The 22818-nt window shown below is 33.6% G+C and overlaps 1 protein-coding gene and 1 pseudogene across 3 annotated transcripts; both read left to right on the top strand.

Annotated features, from left to right (window-relative positions):
* The first annotated feature begins 1858 nt into the window (after positions 1-1858).
* On the top strand, positions 1859-9384 carry KLRC2 (killer cell lectin like receptor C2). 2 transcript variants are annotated; one of them, XM_035255146.3, is made up of 7 exons: positions 1859-1933; positions 3717-3806; positions 4178-4276; positions 4806-4850; positions 5398-5549; positions 7130-7233; positions 8735-9384. In XM_035255146.3, exons 1-7 carry the CDS (start codon positions 1924-1926, stop codon positions 8844-8846), a joined length of 612 nt encoding a protein of 203 aa, XP_035111037.1. In that variant the 5' UTR covers positions 1859-1923; the 3' UTR covers positions 8847-9384. The 2 variants fall into 2 exon arrangements, with proteins under 2 accessions (XP_035111037.1, NP_001244176.1); NM_001257247.1 differs by lacking the exon at positions 1859-1933 and having other exon boundaries at positions 3576-3806; positions 8735-8876.
* Positions 9385-10953: 1569 nt separating this feature from the next.
* LOC100398607 (NKG2-F type II integral membrane protein-like) lies at positions 10954-19987 on the top strand (annotated as a pseudogene). Its single transcript, XR_013522267.1, has 6 exons — positions 10954-14958; positions 15337-15435; positions 15962-16015; positions 16571-16730; positions 18430-18541; positions 19346-19987. The product of XR_013522267.1 is annotated as an NKG2-F type II integral membrane protein-like (transcript).
* The last annotated feature ends 2831 nt before the right edge of the window (positions 19988-22818 follow it).

Genomic DNA, 22818 nt, shown 5'->3' on the forward strand with positions numbered 1-22818 from the left:
AGGTTTATGTAAATACACTCAATGATGTTGACACAAGGATGAAACTACCTACTGATACATTTCTCACAAGCATCCCTGTTCTTAAATGAGACAATCACAGTATATAACATTATTTAATGGAAAACTCCAAGTGGCTGTTTGTAGCAGTAGTAGACATCAGTTCTTCAAACTTAAATAGAAAACATTAGTGAATGATACATTACGTGGCATCTTTAGTGAATAATTTTAGTTTTAATTCTAAAATGTGACTAAGCAAAAACCTAGTTTATGAAAATGTAATAAATATGTAAATATAAATACATTTACTTTTAATAGAAATAGATACAATGTAAACACAAGCATATATGCACATAACATTATTAACTTATTTTATGAAAATATATTACAATATATTTTACGGAAAAACATATATACCTAGCCAACATTAGCCATTCTGATGGAAGGGCAAATAATTCTGATTGCAAAGATGTAAATATGAATTTAAATTCCAACTGTTTAGATTTTAGAAAACCAAAGACTTGGGGTTTCTGAACTTAACCTATAAAAACTTACACAGGGATGGATATATTTTAGACTTATGTATAAACATTCCCCCTTTTCTTGATAGAAAGTAAATGATGAAAATATTTTATTTAATCTGACCGGATAATTTATAGCTTTTTTCCGATGTTCATATATACTTTTTAAAAAGAAATTTTTTTTGGTTTGTTTATTTTTGAGACAAGGTCTGGCTCTGCTGCCCAGACCGGGGTGCAGCAGCACTATCTCGGTTCACTGCAGCCTTCACTTCCAGGGCTCAAGTGATCCTATGACCTCAGCCTCCAGAGCAGCTGGGACCACAAGGAAACACAAGAATCCTCGGCTAATTTTTGTATTTTTTTTGAAGCGACAGGGTTTCATCCTGTGTGTCATACTGGCCTTGAACTCCTCAGCTCAAGTGATCCTGGAGTGCTGGGATTACTGACATGAGCTACCACACCCAGGCACTCATGTACCATTTAACTTGTGTTCTGAAAATCTCCGTTTTCTGCCTACCCCATTTTTAAGTGGGTGATATTTTAAAAATCTTTCTACCTCCCTTCAACTTAAGTTTTAATCATTTACAACAAGTATTCCTATTAAAATGCAGACAATAAGTCATGATTGGAGAAGGAATCAGTGAGCAATACAGTGAGTAGTTTGTATTATTTCAATCTCTGGCGTGGTGATACAGTTCAGTATTGTTTAACATTTTATTATTTCAAGAGACATTTGTTTTAATTAGAGGAATCTGGCTAACTTATATAAAGAAGAAAAATGAATGGGAATTTTAAGAACTAAGACGAAGAAATTAAGAAGATAAGTTTGAGAATTGATGTCAGTTACAATTAAGTTGAAAATGTAGCATTTTCTCAGAAGAGTGACAAGTATATTAAATTCCTATTGATAAGATTATTTAAATTTTTTATTATGACAGCGGTGATATTATAGGGGTATATGACAAAGTATGTAATGCCAAGTTTTAGGCACCTTGTCTAAATGTAGCAAGTAAATATCTAAGATACTTTTAAAAAGTTACAATATTTTAGTGTTTGTGACCGAGGTGGAAACAATTAACTGCATGTGTTAAATCTCTGTTCTCTCCTCATCTTGTTGACTATAAAAATAATTTCTAAGGGGTACTTGAAAATGGATAAACTACATGACACACTAGCCATCCAAAGTGTCCTATATTCTGAGGTGTGTGATGAGATAAAATGATTCAAAATAGCCCTAGTGTGAGAATTTCCTGTTCAAATCTGAAGTGACACATTGGTGAGGAATCTACATTTTCCACTCTTGCCTCACGCTGAGGCTTCAAAGGGCAGTCAGTAAAATCACAGATATCTCTTGTGTCTTGAAGAGGTAACCTGACCTCTCCACTGAAGAGTGTGTGACTTTCTGATGACAGAAGGTATGTGGTACTACTCTCCTGTTTTTCTACCAGCTCATCTCTTTTAGTAGCAGATTGTAAATACTGGATGAGATGCACCTGTGATAAAGTTTATGCAGGCTAAAATCAAGGTAGAACTCTCTTTATGTAAATAATTCAGGGTTAAAAATGAGCCAAAATGTAAAATATGTTTGAGGATTTCTTAGAGTATTCACATTACTGCCTGTGGAGAATCACTCAAGTACATGCATACATAATAATCGGTTTGCCAGTCAATGTAATTCAGAGTGAAACCCATAACCGTCATGACAATGAACAATTGATTTTGAATATTATAATCATTACCGGTTTAATTGTATATTACATGTGGGCCAACCTTTAAAAATAAATTTTTTAAAATGGATACATCAAATTGTAAACATCAAATACATTCTCAATCACATACCTAGATTTAATGAAAGCCGTTTTAATTTTTAATAAAAGCAAGAATGAAGTCATTTCCATAAAATACAAATCTGAACTTAATTATAAACAATTGGAAGACTTAAAACAATTGAATCAAACATTGCAAAAAAGATTTACCACACTGACATGAGACGCCTAATTAGTTATTTTACACGCTCTAATGCAAATCAGAAATAATAAAAGAGCAAATTGTGTTTAAAAATAATTAAAATATCTATTATGTATTCAATGCTAATATGTGCCAGGTTGTGTGTTTAGTGTTTTACATATTACACTTTAAAAATTAGATTAGTAAACTAGGTTGGTAGGCACTAATTTAGTAAGGTCACGCATTATAACTCTCAAAGCTAGAGTTAATTCTAGTTCCATTGACTACAGAGCCCATGACTAGATTATTAAATGACATTATCTGAACTATTACAATGACTTATACAGCCAAGGAGACCCTCACTGACTTATGCACCCACAGGAACTCTCTGAAGGTTTGGTTGGACAGTATTCTTCCACAGATGGCCCCCACTTTTATTTATCACTTTAAGTTTTCCTATTTTAGTCATTGAATCAATTATCAATTTCTTGTGTAGAAGAAGCAGTTAAAAATATATATTTAGTTTTCAATCGTATTTAGGTTATGCATAGGGTAGTTTTACAAGATATAAGATGTATTTTTTAATTTTTAATGATTTTTCTGATTTCCTAATTTAGAAAAAAAACCGTTTGACAATGCCTCATGTTCTATTGATAAATGAGTGTGAGTCACTAACAGCGTATTTTCGTATAAGTTGCTCTATATGCTAACAGAACTATTTTATCTCATAGCACACAATTCTTAACCATCAGTGAATTTTAAAACTATCATAAAATCAGTGTATTTTTAAATACAGCATTTTAATTTTTAACGTATGCATTCTATTTGTGTTAAATGTTTTTGAAGTATCTAACTTGAATACAAATATTTTTTTCATGAACTTAGTTCTCATAAATTTAATGTTTTTATTGTTCCCACTAGTCAAATACAGAATACCTCTAAAAAATGCCAGTTATATCGTAAGATTTTTGTTTAAAGCTTCAGGAAACGAGTAACGTAATTTTACATGGGTGAACAGCAAAATAAACATTACTGCTCAGCCCCAACACATGCAGTTTGCCTATACCAGGGATCCTGTCAAAATAGACACCATTTATATCTTCTTAAGTACAGTTATCACAGAGCACAGTCCCTGAGATCACACAACTGCAGAGATGAATAAACAAAGAGAAACCATCTCAGGAATGAGTCTGGCCCAGCACCCAAAGAGGCAGCAAAGGAGACCTAAGGGTAATAAAAGCTCTATTTCAGGAACTGAACAGGAAATATTCCAAGAAGAATTAAACCTTCGAAATGCTTCTCCGAATCATCAAGGGATTGATAAAACATATGACTGCAAAGGTAAAACATTAAATGCATCTGCCATATTATTGTTTTGGGATGTGCAGTTGAATATAAAAGGGTGGGGGGAAAGTAGGGAATAATTTGCACTTGTAAGAATCAGAGTTCATAATTGGGATCTAATACTCTAATATGAAATAGGAAGACTAATTTTATTCAAGCATTGTTCAACTGTAATCTGTGATCAGCAACTCATGAAGCATTATATTTCCTAAAAATGAAATGATATCTTCTGAGAGAAAGATTACTATAATAGATATAGATTTAGAGGGCAGAGTTTACCATTGTTTCCCTGTGCATGTGGGTTCTCTTATACGTAATCCTAATAAACTATCTCCCCTCTCTCAGTGCCTCTATTTCTCTCCCTGCAGGTTTGCTGCCACCTCCAGAGAGGCTCACTGCTGAGGTCCTGGGAATCATTTGCATTGTCCTAATGGCCACCGTGTTAAAAACAATAGTTCTTATTCCTTGTAAGCATATTTTTGTGAGATTAGAAGGGAACTGTTTACTTTAATACTTGCAACTGCCTCAAAATATTTTATAATATTGAGGAACAGAACTTTTATTTTAATGTATATATTTGGACCCAAAAGTATTAGAGTTATTCTGAACTTTTCACAACTACAAACAACAAAATAATTGCGGGGAACATTTTTTTTGGCGTGTGTAATCTATATATGTATGCACACACAAAGATAGATATATTTTCTGATTTCATAATTCAAAGCCACACAATAGGAGAAAAGTATTTAGAAAAATTAATTTTTGAAAGTGGATACATCAAATACTACAAGAGACGGTGCAGTTTTGTGCTAAAGTCTTTAAAAATATTTATTTCAAACATCTATCGCTTCATTTATTTTTGTTTAAAAAGTTAGTTTTATTTAAGATTGTACCCATTTTAAATAACACACAACGTGTCAAAGTAAGAAACTAAACTCTTTATGGTTTATCTAGATATTAGTTCTAATAAAAATCATTTTAATTTTTCTATTATAGTCCTGGAGCAGAACTGTTCTTCCCCGAATACAAGAACCCAGAAAGGTACATTTTGATTTTCAATGTTCTGATATTAGTACAGTTTATATTTTATGTCTGTTTTAAGGCATGTAAAATAACAATAGCATTACTGGAGAAAATAAGCCATTAAATTGATCCACAAATATTTACAAACAAAGACTATAAGGAAGCATTTCCTTTTCTTCAATAAGTAGAAATATTCACTTAAAATCATTCTGCCCTTTTTTTCCCAATTAAAAGAAGTTTCCTAGTGCTGTGAGATGATAAGAAATAAATAATTTTACTACCCTCAAAAAGTAGTTTTGTATCAGTGATGCTGAAGACATGTGTAGGGTGTATTTTTGTTTGTTGGTTTGCTTTATATGGAAACACAATTAGGGGATGAGAGGCCGACCCTTTTCTGTAAATGTGTGTATGAGTGACTGGGTTATTAAAATATATATATTTATAATCATGTAAGGATGCATCAATATGGTAAGTACATATATGTAAATTCCATTGTGAATATGTAAAATAATTTTCATTTTTAAAAATTCATATTGTTCTGCATAGTAATTTATATCTTTCACAGCACATCATTGTGACCATTGTCCAGAGGAGTGGATTATGTATTCCAACAGTTGTTATTACATTGGTAAGGAAAGAGGAACGTGGGAAGAGAGTTTGCTGGCCTGTGCTTCAAAGAACTCCAGTCTGGTTTCTCTAGATAATGAAGAAGAAATGGTAAGATGTAAATGTTTTAAACACTTTATGAAAAGCTTATTTTGGTCAATAATACATTTACAGAAATCATTAATATGTGCGTACATATACTTAGCTGATATATTATCAAGTTTATGTAATATTCAATTGAGTGACTTATTGTTTTAATTTATATACAATGAATGTACATTTATTTTCAGTTTTTGCTTTTCGTGGAAAACCATGCTTCTATAAATGCTTTGAATCCACAATGAATTTTGCTATTTAATTTTGTTGAGCATGATATGATCCAGTCATGCAGATTGATTGCAAAGGGAATGAATTCATGCCATGCAAGTCAGATCATGAAAGAAAAGTTTCCAGCTCCAGCAGTTCCACCCTGTGCGTGCCCTCATCACTTATCCTGACTCCTCTCCAAAACACTGTCTTGATTTTTAACATTATAAATAATGTTTGCCTGTTCTTGAATGTATGTAAAGGGAATAATACAGTGTGAATTTTCATGTCTGCCTTTTTCACTCCTATCTGATATTTGTGCAATTCCTCTATATTCTTACAGTTATTTGTAGTTTGCTACTGTTCACCGCTGTACTGTGCACAAAGAACACCAACAATCCATTCAATCTTGTGTCTCTGGATGGGGAAGTGAGTTTCACGTCCTCAAGGGCAAAGAGGACCCTGGATGGTGCACTCATAGACATGGGGTCCGTTTGCTGATCCTCTTCACCCACACTCACCCTGGTGTCTCTTGCTATGAGAACAAAGCACCTCCTCTGGTTCTGAATTGTAGCATGTCTCCTGAAAGATCATGCTTGCCAGCGGTATGAGCCTTGCCTGGTCTTGTGGAGGGGACCCCCTTCAACACAAGCAGGAATGAGCTTTGCTGAGCCTCCTCCTACTGTCAGGTCGGGTGCTAGGAAACAGCAGACCTAGGTCACCTTTTTCTGTCGGGCGGGGGACTTATCATGCTCGCTCGGACACTTTGTTGGTCCCTGATGCTAGGGTCCCAGACAATTTTCTCTTTCTCTTTCCACCTTTCAGAGTTCTCCATTGCTTTTGTCTTTCATTAATTCCAGCGTTTATAGTAGTTTTTAGTAGAGAGTAGCTAGTCCACACCACCTGGTCAGGATCACTCTTATTCCACCAAACCGAGTCAGATAAAAGTGAGGGCTTATCTAGTTAAAGAATGGTGTGGTGCCCAGAAAACCCAATCTGTAGCTTCTATGTCTTTTATTTCCGAATGACAACCCCTCAATTCCCTTCCAAGTCTCCAGCTCTGAGAAATATAGTACAAAAATAGATTGATTAGTCACAGTATCTGGAGGAATGAATGCACAGTAGCAGGAAACTCATTTAAACCCTTACTGTGTTTATTCTGCCAACTGGGGTAACTATTAATTGCAAGAATTAAAATGTCCTTATTAACATGAGAATAAGAATAAAAATACTAAGTATAAACGTTGAAGAGTTCATTTAAATCAAAATTACACACACTTATGGAAGTTTTTGGCACTGCAAATAGTAGTTTTCAACTTTAATATATTGTTATTATAATGCTTTCATGATTGTTATTTAAGTGAAAATTCTTTATTTTCTTTTAGCGATTTCTGGCCACCATTTCACCTTTCTCATGGATTGGTGTGTTTCGTAACAGCAGTCATCATCCATGGGTGTCCATAGACAGCTTGACTTTCAAATATTATATGTAAGTTGTTTTGTATGATGCTATATTAAAAAAAAACACATATAAAGGATATATTCAGAAGAATAATATGAATAGATTTATGTGAAATTATAGACATGAAGAAAGATGTAGAAAGTTAATGAAATGTCCATATAAATAGTTTACAATGGACCATCGTAGTCCTTAAGGTCTACATGCTCATTACTCAGCTAGTACCCTTCTTGGTTATCAGATGCACAGGGGTGTCCAATCTTTGGCTTCTGTGGGCCATGTTGGAAGAAGAATTGTCTTGGGCCATACATATAATACACTAACAGTAACGACAGCTGATGAGCTAAAACAAAACAAAACAAAATTGCAAAAATACCTAAGAATGTTTTAAGAAAGTTTATAAATTTATGTTGGGCTGCATTTCGAGCTGTCCTGGACCATGAGTTGGACAAACTTGAGATGGACGATTAGCTAATTGCAGTGCTTGTTTTTATTAAAAAGTCACCCTTATTTTACTTAAGAATATCCGGCCAGGCGTGGCGGCTCAAGCCTGTAATCCCAGGACTTTGGGAGGCCAAGGCGGGTGGATCACGAGGTCAAGAGATCGAGACCATCCTGGTCAACTTGATGAAACCCTGTCTCTACTAAAAATACAAAAAATTAGCTGGGCATGGTGGCGCATGCCTGTAATCCCAGCTACTCAGGAGAATTGCCTGAACCCAGGAGGCGGAGGTTGCGGTGAGCCAAGATGGCACCATTGCACTCCAGCCTGAGTAACAAGAGCGAAACTCCGTCTCAAAAAAAAAAAAAAAGAAAAGAAAAAAATATCCTCAGGCTGGGCACAGTGGCTCTCGCCTATAATCCCAGCATTTTGAGAGGCCAAGGCAGGTAGATCATGAGGTCAGGAGTTTGAGACCAGCCTGGCCAATATAATAAAACCCCGTCTCTACTAAAAATACAGAAATTAGCTGGGTGTGGTGGCATGTGCCTATCGTCCCAGCTACTTGGGAGACTGCAGCAGGAGAATCACTTGAACCTGGGAGGCGGTGGTTGCAGTGAGCCGAGATCACACCACTGCACTCCCACCTGGGCAACACAGTGAGACTCTGTCTCAAAAAAAAAGAAAAAAAAAAAAAAAGGAAAAAGAATATCCTCAAAGCACAATAGTAGTGCTGTTGGCATATTGCTATACTTTTTTTATTAGTAGTTATTGTTGGCAATCTCTTACTGTGCCTAATTTACAAATTAAACTTTATCATAGTTATGAGTGGGTAGAGAAAACATAATCCATCTATAGGTTCTGTACTATCTGCCATTTCACGCATTCACTGGGGTTTTGAAACATATCCTCCATGGATGAAGGAGGACTACAGTATTGAGTGTTCAGAGTAATGACTTTTACTAATAGTGTTTGAAAAATTTAATTACCCTTTCTCATAAAATTATTTTTTTACAGTACATGGAAAACACTCTTGTCTCATAGATTATTTGCATAAAATGTAACCGAATTATGGATTTTTCTTCATTACAGTATTAAAGACTCAAATAATGCTGAACATAACTGTGCAGTGCTACATGTAAACGGACTTATAGCAAAGCCATGTGGATCTTCAATAACATATCATTGTAAGCATAAGCTTTAGAATTAAAACATTTGAGTTTGCAGTCTGACAGATAAATTTTATATTTGTTAAAATAGAAATAAGATGATTGAATAAGTCTTAAAATGAATCATGTTATTTGCTGTAATAATAAGAAAATTCTAAATCAGTTATTGAAATATAATACACACAGTTACAAAAGTCCAGATCTCCTAGCATTTGCGTCAGGCTTATTTTGCTCAACTTGATGTTTGTGGCATTCAGTCTTCCTAAAAGGTGCATATTATGTGAGTCAGTTTATATGAAGTAGCAAGAACAGGCAAACTCATGGAGACAGAGAGTAGAAGAGTGATTGCCAATGCCCAAGGAAGGTTGAAATAGGAGATGGCCACTAATTGCTAGAATGTTTCTTTGTGTCAGTGATGAAAACTTTCTAAATTTCAACCTTAGTGGCGTTGGTTGGAACTCTGGGAATATGCTAAAAATCACTGATTTGTAATCATTTTAAGTGGATGAAATTTATGCTGTGTGCATGATACCTCAATAAAGCTGTCAAATAAAAACAAACAAACAAACAAAACCTCTCATGTGGTTGTTTGTGACTGCATTTAATCCCTAAGGTAATTTTTAAAGATTAGCTTCTTGACTTTTCAATTAATATCATATTGTGTCCTTCAATGCACTGTGTTCAATGTACTGGGTTCTCTTTAATTTCTCTCTATCATATTATGCATTTTGGGGGATTTAATCATACAGAAATGCAGATGTTTTACATTCATGCTTTTGTAAATGGCATCCTGATTTTAATATTCCTTTTAGTAATTTTTGTTGTAAATAGAAATACAATTGATGTCTGCATTTTGATGTTTTATCTAGTTATTTCACTTATTTTACATATTTAAATCTATCATTTCAAATATAGCTTTTTCTGGATTTTCTATATAAACATCAATTTTATCTGCAAATAATCGCACTTTTTTTTCTATCCATGTGCAATAACTTATTTTTTCTACATTTATTTTCACTGGGTAGGGCTTTATATCCCTAACTGAATAGAAGGTACAGTCAAATTCTGTGTGTATCATATGTATCATTTTCTCATTTTGGCAAAAAAATTCAAAATATTATTCATATTTACAAAATTCATTTTTTATTGTATCGTTCTTATGTTGAAGCAGTTTTATAATATTCCTTTTTTAATAGAGTTTATCAATTGTCACATTTTTATTATTTTTTATTAGTTGGAATGATATATGTTTTCTTTATATAACATTTGACAAAAATAAAACTAGTTTATTTTTGTCAAATGTTAAACTAGTCTTTGTTTCAGAAACAAATCCATGCTGATTATTGTATATGGCCCCTTATAAAATATCAGTGCATATATTATATCTACGGTAAGATTTGTTTCTTTTTCCATGTTCACAAGGATATTTGACCTTGTTTTTATTTATAGCTATGTACTTGAAAAGTTTTGGTATCAGGCTATCTTGGGAAGATTTTCTCTTTTTCTATAATCGGGAAGCATCTGTTAAGAGTACTGGCCGGGCGCGGTGGCTTAAGCCTGTAATCCCAGCACTTTGGGAGGCTGAGGCGGGTGGATCACGAGGTCAAGAGATCGAGACCATCCTGGTCAACATGGTGAAACCCCGTATCTACTAAAGATACAAAAAATTAGCTGGGCATGGTGGCGCGTGCCTGTAAATCCCAGCTACTTGGGAGGCTGAGGCAGGAGAATTGCCTGAACCCAGGAGGCGGAGGTTGCAGTGAGCCGAGACTGCGCCATTGCACTCCAGCCTGGGTAAAAAGAGTGAAACTCCGTCTCAAAAAAAAAAAAAAAAAGAGTACTGCTTTATTTTAAATGTTATTCACTAGTAATGTCATCAGAGTTTGTAGGCTATTTTTGTAGGAATGTTTATGTCTAAAGTGAATTTCTTTCATACATTTAGGGTTTACTCAGATTTCTATTTGAGGTACTATGTTTTGGTAATGAGCATTTTCTAGAAATTTTCTATTTCATATGAAAATTACAATGCAATGATAATATGGCTTTATTGACAGTTTAATAACGGTAAAGACCATAATGGTATTGCCATGTTTAAACTAGAAATAATTTTATTTATTTATTTATTTTTAAGACGGAGTTTCGCTCTTGTTACCCAGGCTGGAGTGCAATGGCGCGATCTCGGCTCACCGCAACCTCCACCTCCTGGGTTCAGGCAATTCTCCTGTCTCAGCCTCCTGAGTAGCTGGGATTACAGGCACACGCCACCATGCCCAGCTCATTTTTTGTATTTTTAGTAGAGACGGGGTTTCACCATGTTGACCATGATGGTGTCGATCTCTTGACCTCGTGATCCACCCGCCTCGGCCTCCCAAAGTGCTGGGATTATAGGCGTGAGCCACCATGCCCAGCCTAGAAATAAAATATTTATGCCTTTTCAAAATCTTCTTTCTAGTCTTTTGTGACCATTCATCTTGATCATTTCTTTGGCCCATATGTTATTTAGATACATATTCCTGAATTTAAAACCGTATAAGAATCTCAGATTTTTGTTTATCGACTTCTATTGTAGGTAAAATATAGTTAGAACATTTTTTACAAAGCTGGAAATGTTCTTCATCTCTCTATAAATGTGGCTCATGTGGTGAGGAATTGGTTTTAAATGTTTACTTTTTAATAATGAATGTTAAAGTTTAATAGCTATATTTCAGCTGTCTCCTGGACAAGCGTGGTTAGTGGTACTATATTGAAATTGAGTATATATGTGAGTGTGTGTGTGAATGTGTGCATATAAGTGATGGTTACTTGCCTAGTTTAAATCTTTCTATAGGCTCACTGTCCTGTCTTGTATTAAGCATCAAGAGTCTTTAAAATCCCATTAGGATTTTTCACTTGTTCACTTTATTCAATTATGTGTTGAACTTGTATCATTAGATATATGCAATGATAAAAAATGTATTACTAATGGTTTGGAAAATTCATTTTCCATTATGAAGCATATTTCTCCAATTTCAGTAAATTTCATCTCGCTCACTGCAGCCTTGCCCTCACCTCCAAGGCTCAAGTGATCCTCCCAGTTCAGCCTCCAGAGTAGCTGGGACTACAGGCAGATACCATCATGCCAGCTAATTTTTTTTTTTTTTTTTTTTTTTGCGGAGACGGGGTTTTATCATGTTGACCAGGCTGGTCTTGAACTCCTGAACTCAAGTGGTCTACCTGTCTTGGCCACCCAAGTTGCTGGCATTACTGGCACCAGCTACTGTGCTCCAGTGCTCATGTAGCATTTAATTTGTGTTTTAAAAATCTACTTTTTCTGCCTCTCTATTTTTAGTGATGTTGTAAAAATTACTTTTTCATTTCTGTATAGTTTGACTTAAGCATTAGTCATTTACAACAAATATTCCTATTAAAATGCAGACAGTTATGACTGGAGAATGAATCGGTGAACAGTATAATGGGTGGTTTTTAAATATTTCAATCTCTGGTGTGGTGATATAGTACAATGTTGTTTAATATTTTATTCTTCCCAGAGACATATATTTCAATGAGAGAAATCTGATTATTTTTAAGAAACAGAATGAGGGAATTTTAAGAACTAAGGCAGATAAATCAAGAAGGTAAGTTGGGAATTTAAGTTTGAAAATCAATGTCAATTATAATAAAGTTAAAAATGTATTTTCTCAGAATAATTAGTGGCAAATACATTAAATTATTGGTAAGATTATTATTTTTAAAATTTGCCATCATATTAGCAGTGATACTATAGGGGTAGATGATAAAGAAGTATGAAATCCCAAGCTTTAGCCACCCTGCATAAATGCAGAAGTTAAACATCTAAGAGACTCTTAAAAAGGCATAAGATCTTAGTGTGTGTTTGTGATTGAGATGGAAACAATTAACTGCATGGGAAGTAGTCTCTGTTCTCCCCAAATCTTCTTACCTATAAAAATTATTTCTAAAAGTCTCTTGAAAATGGACAAACTATATGACATCCTAACAGCTCCGTCTCCTATATTCTGAGGTGTGTGATGAGATAAACTGATTCAAAATAGTCCTGGTATGAAAATTTCCTGTTCAAATCTGAAGTGATAGGTTGATGAGGAATCTGCTGTTTCCTCTCTTGCCTCACTCTGAGCCTTCACAGGGCAAACTGTCAGGATCACAGGTAACTTTTGTATCTTTAAGAGGTAACCTGACCTCTCCACCAAAGGATGTGTGACTTTCTGATAACAGAAGGTATGTGTTGCTACTCTCCTGTTTCTCTACTAGCTCATCTCCTTTAGTAGACAATTATAAATATTAAATATGATGCAACAAGGTAAAGTTAACACAGAATAAAATCGAAGTAGGACAATCTTTACATGAATAACTCAGGGCGAAAACCCAAAATATAATATATGTTTGAGGATTTCTTAAAGTATTTACATCATTGCTTGCAGAGAATTAGTCAAGTGCATGCATACAAAATAATAGATTTGTTAATCAATATAATTTAGAGTAAAACCCATAAATATTGTGACAAGGAAGAACTAATTTGAAATTTTATAATCATTATAGATGTAATAATACTTTTTATTTAGCCCAGACTTTAACAATCGATTTTTAGTGGATACATAAAATTGTGAATGTCAAACATAATTTCTCATACACATACTCAAATTAATTTAAAGCAGATTTTATTTTTGAAGAAAGCAAGAATAGTTGCCATAAAATGCAAATCTAAACTTAATTATAAATAATAGGATGACTTAAAAAAATTGAGCCAAACATTGCAAAAAAGATGTACTACACTGACATGAGACCCCTACCTAATTAGTTATTTTACATACTCAGTATGAATTAGAAATAATAACATTGTCAATTGCGTTAAAAATAATTAAAATATCTAATATATATTGAGAGCTAATGTGTGCCAGGTTGCACGTTAAGTGTCCTATGTACATTATACTTTATAAATTATTCTTCCTCACTCTAGATTAGTAAACTGGGGTAGTAGACACTAAGTAACTTTGTAAAGGTCATGCATTATGAGTTTCAAAGCCATCATTAATGTCAGGTCTCACTAACTACAGAGCTCATTGACGAGATTATTAGATTACATTTTCTGATTTATTACAATAATTTACACAACCAAAGTGACCCTCATTGCCTTTTAAAACAACCAGAGGATCCTTCTGAAAGTTTGAACCTGAAGTGTTCTTTCACAGATGCTCCAAACCTGTTTATCATTTTCAGTATTCCTATTTTAGTCATAAAATCAGTTACCAATCCCTTCTGTAAAATAAGTAATTAAATTTTCTTCAGTAGTATTCAGTTTATCTATTAGTTAATGTAATGTTTTCAAAGTATAAAATATTTCTTTAAAATTTTAACAATTTTTCTGATTTCCTCAATCATCGAATAAAAACTATTTGTCAACACCTCATGCCTATTTAGTAAATGAATGTAAGTCACTAACATAAAGTATTTTAGTGTTAAAAGTTACTCTATATGCTAACAAACTATTCCTCAATCTTTAGCACTCAATCCTTACATTAATAAATTTTTAAATTGTCATACAATTAGTGTACTTTATTTTAAATACAGTATTTTAGTTTTTTACAAAGGTATTCTATTGATGATAAAATATTTCTGTAGAATCTGACTTTAAATTAATGAAGATATTTATATTCGTTTACTTCTTAGCTTTCTAAAATGCATTGTTTTTTATTGTTTCTATTAATATTACGTCAAATATAGAATATCTCTTAAAATGACCTATTATATCATGAGATTTCTGTTTAAAATTTTAAGAAATTGGTGCCAGACTTTTACATTGGTGATCAGCAAAATGAACATTATTACTCAGCCCCCAACACACACAATTTGCCTATACTGGGGATTCTGTCAAAATATACACCATTTATAACATCTTAAGTGCAGTAATCATAGAGAGCACAGTCCCTGACATCACACAGCTGCAGAGATGAATAAACAAAGAGGAACCTACTCAGAAGTGAGTGGCCCAGGACCCAAAGAGGCGGCAAAGGAAACCTAAGGGTAATAAAACATCCATTTCAGGAACCGAACAGGAAAGAATTCCAGTAGAATAAAATCTTCAAAATGCTTTTCTGGATTGTCAAGGAAATGACAAGACGTATCACTGCAAAGGTGAAACATTAAATAGATCTTCAATATTATTGTTCTAGGATGTGCAGTTGAATACAGAAGGCTGGGAAAAAAATAGGGAATAATTTGCACTTGTGAGAATCAGAGGTCAATGTCCTGATCTAATATTCTAATATGAAGTCTGAGGCCTCATTTTATTCGGGTATTGTTCAATTGTGATCTGTGATCAGCAACTCATGGGGCATTATATTTACTGAAAATGAAATGGTATATTCTGAGAGAAAGATTACTATAGTAGATGTAGATTTAGGGGACAGAGTTGATCATTATGTTTCCCTGTGCATGTGGGTTCTCTTGCATGAAAATCTTCTCATCAACTCTCTATCTCCCTTCTCAGTGCCTCTATTTCTCTCCCTGCAGGTTTGCTGCCACCTCCAGAGAAACTCACTGCTGAGGTCCTGGGAATCATTTGCATTGTCCTGATGGCCACTATGTTAAAAACAATAGTTCTTATTCCTTGTAAGCATATTTTTGAAAGATTATAGGAGAACTTTTCCCTATAATGATTGAAAGTGCCTTGAAATATTTCACAGTAATAAGGAATAGAACTCTTTTTAATTTATACATCTGAACCCCAAGATAATACGGTTCTCTGAACTTTTCAAAATTATGACAGAATAATTATAGAAAACATTTGTTATTTTGTGTGTGTATAAAATATATATGTATATATGATACACAAGAGATGTGTTCTGATTTAATGATTCAAAGACATGTTTTAAATGAAAAAATATTTAGAAAAACAAACAAATTTTTGGAAGAGGTTAAATCAAATACTGCAAGAGATGGTGACGTTTTATGCTAATGGTTTTAAAAGTATTTGTTTTAAAGATCTCATTACTTTGTTTATTTTTATAGAAGAGTCAATTCAGTTTGATTTCAGATTGTTTCCGTTTTAAATAACACAGAATTTCAAAGTAAGCAACTAAAATTATTATGGTTTATCTAGATGTTAATTTTACTGGAATTACTTGAACTTTTCTAGGTATTGGGGAACTGGAGCAGAACGATTTTTCACTGAATGCAGGAACCCATAAAGGCACATTATGATTGTCGATGTTCCCATGTTAGAACAATTTGTATTTTGTCTCTATCTTATGACATGCAAAATGATAATAGAAATTTAGGGGAAAATAAACTGTAAACCATAGATGTTTATAAAACCATAGATGTTTATAGATGTATATGAGGGCATTTCGTTTTCTCCAATAATAAGTAGAAATACTCAGTTAAAATCATTAAACCCTCTTGTTGCTAATTAACTGAAATTTTCTACTACCATAAGACAATAAGAGACAAATAATTTTACTATACTAAAAAAGCAGTTTTGTTCAGTGATGTTTAAGACATGTGTAGGGTGAATTTTTGTTTGCTGGTTTGTTTTATATGGGAACACAATTAGGGGATGAGAGGTGGACTTTTTATTGTGCATTTGTGTAACAGTGACGAGGTATTTAAAAATACATATTTAACAGCCTGTGAGAATGTATAGATATGTTGCATACCTATATGTTTATAGCTTTGCAAATATGTAAAATAATTTTCATTTGTAAACATTCATATTTTCTGCATAGTAATTCATATCTTTATTCAGCACATCATTGTGGACATTCATTGTCCTGAGGAGTGGATTGCATGTTCCAACAGTTGTTATTACACTGGTAAGGAAGAAAGAACTAGGGAAGAGAGTTTGCTGGCCTGTGCTTTGAAGAATTCTGATTTGCTTTCTATAGATAATGAAGAAATGGTAAGATGTAAATGTTTCAACACTTATTAAAAGCTTATTTCAGTCAATATCGTATTTGTAGAAATCATCCATATGTTTATACATCTATTTACCTCATAGATTTTTAAGTCTGTATGATATTCAATTGACTTCATAATATTTTCTATTCATATACCGTTAATGCACATTTGATTATTTCCAGTTTTGCTTTTCATGGCAATCCATGCTTCTGTAAATGTTTTTATCCCAAAATAAATATAAAAAAGACTAAGCCTGTCATGGTCATGCATATTGATCACAAAGTGAATGGACTTGTTATACAAGGCAGATCACGAAATAGAAGTTTCCAGCCGCAGCAGTCCTGCCCCTGTATGCCTTCCTCACTTTTCCTGCCTCCTCTCCAAACCACTGTATTGACTTTTAATGTGATAAATAAGCTTTGCTTATTTATCATTTGTTTTTGAATTTACATCAAGTGAATCATGCAGTGTGTATTTTTTCACCTGTGTCTTCTTTTACTCCTGCATGATATTTGTGCAGCAATGCAGTTAGCTGTTGTTTGTTACTGTTCATTGCTGCATGATGTACATAGAACATTTACAATCCATTCAGGCCTGTGTCTCTGGATGGGGGAGTGAGTCTCATGTCTTCAGGGACAAAGGAGAACCTGGATGGTGCACGTGTAGTCATGGGGTTCCTTTGCTGACCCCTCTCACCCACACCTTCCCTGGTGTCTTTTGGTGTGGGAGGAGAAGCCCTTCCTCTGACACCTAACTGGTAGCAGGTCTCCTGTTCAATCATCCTTGCCAGTGGCACCAACCTTGCCTAGTGTTGATGGCAGGACTCACTTTCAGTACAGAGCAGCAGGAGGCTTAGCTGAGCCACCTCCTGTTGCCAGATTGGGTTCTGAGAAACAGAGACCTAGATCATTTTCTTCTGCTGGATGGGGGACTGAAGATGCCTGGACACTCTGTTGATCCCTGATTCTGGGGTCTCAAACCATTTTGTCTTCCTCTTTCCACCTTTCAGAGTTTTCCTATGTGTCTTTCATTACTTCCAGAGTTCATAGTTGTATTTAGTAGGGAGTAGCAGAGGAAAATGATTCCGTGTACCTGGTCAAGACCATTGTTATTCCACCAAAACCGAATCAGATAAAAGTGAGCGCTTATCTAGTTAAAGACTGGTGTGGTGTCCAGAAAGGCCTGTTTTTGTCCTCTGTGTCATTTATTTCCTCAATCTTTCAATTTCCTTCTAAACTTCAAGCAGGAAAGTTCCACTATGAGAACCATAGTGGAAAAGTACATTGATTTAATCAGAATATCTGGAGAAATAAATGTGGAGTATTAGGAAATTTATTTCAGTCCTTACTGAAGGATGGAAGGTCTGTCTTACCCAACAAGAGCAATTGTCAAATTACATGAATCACAGTTTTGCTTATCAAAATAAGAAGAATGAATGTACTAAATATAAAAACGAAAGTGTTCCTTTTAAGTCAAAATTACAAAAATTCCTAACAGTTTTTGACACTATAAAATGTCAAGTTTACTATTTTGTTTAATGTATTTATTTTGTTTTGAAAATTAAGCATCTTATGAAAGAATGTATCACTTGCACTTTTAAAAATTAATAAAAACTTAATGAAAGTTTGGAATTCAAAGAAAGCGCCTAAAAGTTAATTAAAACTTTTATAATTATTATTTAAATGAAAATTTTTTATTTTCCATTAGAAATTTCTGGCTCCCTGTCAGTTCTCTAATGGGTTGGTGTCTCTTGTAGCAGCAGTGATCATCCATGGGTGTCAATAAATTTGAACGTTTGAATGTCAACATTCAAATTTAAGTAAGTTTTTGAATGATTCTATTTAGTAGAAGAATATAAAAGAACATGTTCAGAATAACATTATGAATAAATTTAAGTGCAATTATAGCCATAAAGATGTTGAAAGTTAGTGAAATGTTGATATAGATATTAAGAAATATTCCACAATGACACTTTCTGTGGTTTTAGTGACCCATGCTCAACCACCGCCAAAAATAGGAAGGAACAATTCATGAGTTTTAAATTTTGCACTGTTCTGAGTAGTGTAATCAAATTCTTTATATAGTGTATGGATCTGTCTCACCTGGGACATGAATCATTGCTTCACCCAGGATACCTGCACAGCCGAAGTTCCCTGTGCATAAGTCATTTGGCTGTCTCAGTTAGGAGATCGACTATCGCAGTATTGTAGTGCTTCTGTTTAAGTCACTCTTAGTTTACTTCATAACGGCCCCAAAATGCAAGAGTATTTTTGCCGGTTATTGTTATAATTGTTCTTTTTTCATTATTATTAGTTTGTTTTCATCTCTTACTGTGCCTAATTTATAAATGAAAGTTTATCAGAGTTATATATGTATAGATAAAACACAGCATATATACAGTTCAGTACTATCTGTGATATCAGACATCCACTGGGGGTATTAGAACATCTCCTGAGACAAAAGGAATACTTCATTCAATTTTCATAATAACCAACTCATAATCATATGGGGAAAATATCAGTTGTTTCATAATGTTCTTTTCTTACACTGTGTGGAAAATGCTCTTGTTTCATGAATTGTCCCCATACAGTCTAATGGGATTATGGATTTTTCTCCATTACAGGATAACAGAATCAGATATCAGTAAACATAACTGGGCAATGCTGCACTCATCTGGACTTAAATCACACAGGTGTGGATCTTCACAACTATATAATTGTAAGCATAAACTTTAGAATTAAAGCAACTGAATTTGGAGTCTCTTCAGGCAATTTTAATTTCATAAAATGGAAATAATATTTTGATTGAAAAAGTTTTAAAATAAATTACGTAATTTGTTCTAAAAAAGAATGTTTCAAAATTATTGAAATGTAATATACACACCACCAAGTACAGATATCGTTGCTGTAGGTCTTGCTCTTTTTACTCAACATTATATTTATGGGATTCGGTCTTTCTTAAAGTTTCACAGTATGCAAGTGTGTTTATATGAAATATCAATAAAAGGCAATCCCATAGAAATAGAAAATGGAATAGTGGTTGCCAATGCCTAAGGGAAGGTTGGAATAGAAAGTGACTGTTAATTGTTAACAGTTTCTTTTGGGGATGATGGAAGCTTTCTAAATTTCAGTAGTGATAGTCATAACAGAATATACTAAAAATAACTGACTATTGCAATAGGAATGTTCTAAAAATAAAAATTAAAAATAACTGACTTATGCACATTAAATGGATGAAATTTATGCTGTATGCATGAAACCTTAATAAAGCTATTTTGTAAAAAAACTGGATTTATATTTGGGACTGAATGTGATATCTAAAGTAGTGTTTAAATATAAGATTTCTTTATAACATTGGCTTCTCTAATCAATATCATGCTGTGCCCTTCAATACATTCTTTTCAACAAATTAGTATTTTTACCTCTTCTTAGACAATGAAAAGATCAGACTCTCTTTCCTATGGTTTAAATATTTGTGTCTTCTCAAAATTTATATTGACACATCCCTATTTTGTTGTTTTAAGAGGCAGGGCCTTTGGGGAAATAATTAAGTCAGCAGGGCTTTGCCCTCATGGGTTGATTAGCGCCTCACAAAAAGGCTGTTAGGAACTAGCATTCACTCCATTTTCCCTTCTGCCACATGAGGATGTAGCAACACAGTGCCGCCTTGGAAGCAGAAAGCGGCCCTCATCAGACACCAAATCTGCAAAATGTAATGAATATGTAAATCTAAATAAATTTATTTCTAATAAAAACACACAACATGCATGTAAGTGTATATCATATCAGATTATTTAGGATTGTAATTATAAAAATACAATAAAATGTAATTAATAAAAATGCACATATAGCTAGCAAACAAACATAGGTATTTCAGATTCACAGTTTTGCAAATGGCATCCTTATTTTAAAAATTTCTTTAGTAATTCTTGCTATAAATAGAAATACAATTGAAATTTGCAAGCTGATTCTTATATCCAGTTACTTCACTGAATTTGTTTTAGCGCCTCACAAAAAAATGTAATACATTTTTTGTATTAAATGTATCATTTTAGGTGTAATTTATTGGGTTTTCTATATAAACAGGTATTGTGTCTATAAATAATCACACTTTTATTTTTTCTTTTTAATTGCCACATTTTCTCTTTATTCTTTTCTTTTTGATAACTGAAAAAGTATGGATACAGAATAGTGTATGTATTTACAAGTATATGTCATATAATGATACAAGCATACAATGTGTAATGATCAAATCAAGTAATTTGGATATGCACCACTTCAAAAATTTATCATTTCTTTGGGTTGGAAACATCTGAAACCTACTCCTCTAGTTATTTTGAAAAACACAATGAATTAATATTAAATATAGTTGCTTTATTATGCTACCAAACACTAGATCTTATTCCTTTTGTCTAGTTGTACTTGTGTAATCATTAACCAACATAGCTTCATAACCCCACACTATCCTTCCCAGCACTATTAACTATTGTTCTACTCTCTACATCCATGAGATCAATTTTAGTAGTTCCCACACATGAATGAGAACAAGTGATATTTGCCTTTCTGTACCTGGCTCATTTCACTCAACATCATGTCCTCCAGTTCCAACCATGTTGTTGCAAATGACAAGGACTTTATGTGTTTATGACTGAATAATATTCCATTATTATTCCACATATATGTGATCTAGCTGAACCACATTTTCTTAAGTGGGTAGTACTGCAATAAACGTGGTAGCTTTGATATCCCGATTTCATTTCTTTTAAATATATACCCAGCAGTAGGATTGCTGATCACATGGATGTTCTGTTTTGTGTTTTGAGGAATCTCCATATTGTTTTCCATGATGACTGTGCTAATTTACTTTCCCACCAAAAGTGTACGAGGTTTCCCTTTTCTTCACACCCTCATCAGCATCCGTTATTGTCTTTTTTATAGTAGCCTGTTTAACTGGGGTGAGATGATATTTCATTGCAGTTTTGATTTGCATTTCTCTGATGATTAGGGATGTTGTGCATTTTTTCATATACCTATCGACCATTTGTATATCTTCCTTTGAAAAATGTGTATTCAGATCTTTTGCCCATTTTTTAATCTAATTATTTGGTTTCTTGCTACTAAGTTGTTTGAGTTCATTATATATTCTGGTTATTAATTCCTTGTCAGTAGAACAGAGTAAAAATATTTTCTCTCATTCTATAGGTTGTCTTTTCACTCTGCTGATTGTTTCCTTTGCTGTACCAAAGCATTTTAATTTGATGTAATTTGTCCATATTTTATTTTGTTGCCTGTGCTTTTGCGGTCTCACTCAAGAATTTTCTGCCCAGACCAATATCTAAAACATTTCTCCGATGTTTTTTTTCTGATAGTTTTATAGTTTCAGATCTTACATGTAAGACTTTAATCCATTTTAGTTTGGTTTTGTATATAGTGAGAGATAGGAGTCTAATTTCACTCTTCTGCATATCAATATGCAGTTTTCCCAGCATTATTTTTTGAAGACACTATCTTTTTTACCAGTGTATGTTTCTGGCACCTTTGTCAAAAGTGAGTTGCCTGTAAACACACAGGTTTATATCCGGATTCGTTGGTCTATGTCTGTTTTAATAACCACAGCAACATGTGGTTTTGGTTGCTATAGCTTTGCAGTATGTTCAGGTAATGTGATGCCTCCAGCTTTGATATTAAGCTCAGAATTGCTTTGGCTATGCTGGATGTGTTGTGGTTTCATGAAAATTTGAGGGTTGGTTTCACTATTTCTGTAAAGAATGTCACTTGCATTTTGATACAGATTGCACTGAATCTGGACTAGCTGAGGTTTTAGTCTGAATGTTGATTAGAAGGCACAGAAAGGGTATATGTATATCATATGTATCATTTCCTATTTTAGGTAAAAAGTTTGCAACATTTCATCCATATGTATCAAGTTTGTTCATTTTTATTATATCCTTCTCACATTGAAGCAGTTTTATCATATTTCTCTAATAGATTTTATTATCGATTGTAACATTTTTTTGTTTTTGTTTTTGTTTTATGTTTTTGAGACGGAGTTTCACTCTTGTTACCCAGGCTGGAGTGCAATGGCACAATCTCGGCT

This window comes from Callithrix jacchus, chromosome 9 (assembly GCF_049354715.1).
Source record: "Callithrix jacchus isolate 240 chromosome 9, calJac240_pri, whole genome shotgun sequence".
Lineage (NCBI taxonomy): Eukaryota > Metazoa > Chordata > Mammalia > Primates > Cebidae > Callithrix > Callithrix jacchus.

Excerpts from the sequence above, each read along its gene's own strand:
- KLRC2 (NM_001257247.1), top strand. The coding sequence starts at position 3,620 with ATGAATAAACAAAGAGAAACCATCTCAGGAATGAGTCTGGCCCAGCAC. Across the intron at positions 3,807-4,177 it reads TAAAACATATGACTGCAAAG|GTTTGCTGCCACCTCCAGAG; the intron begins GTAAAACATTAA and ends CTCTCCCTGCAG. Across the intron at positions 4,277-4,805 it reads AACAATAGTTCTTATTCCTT|TCCTGGAGCAGAACTGTTCT; the intron begins GTAAGCATATTT and ends TTTCTATTATAG.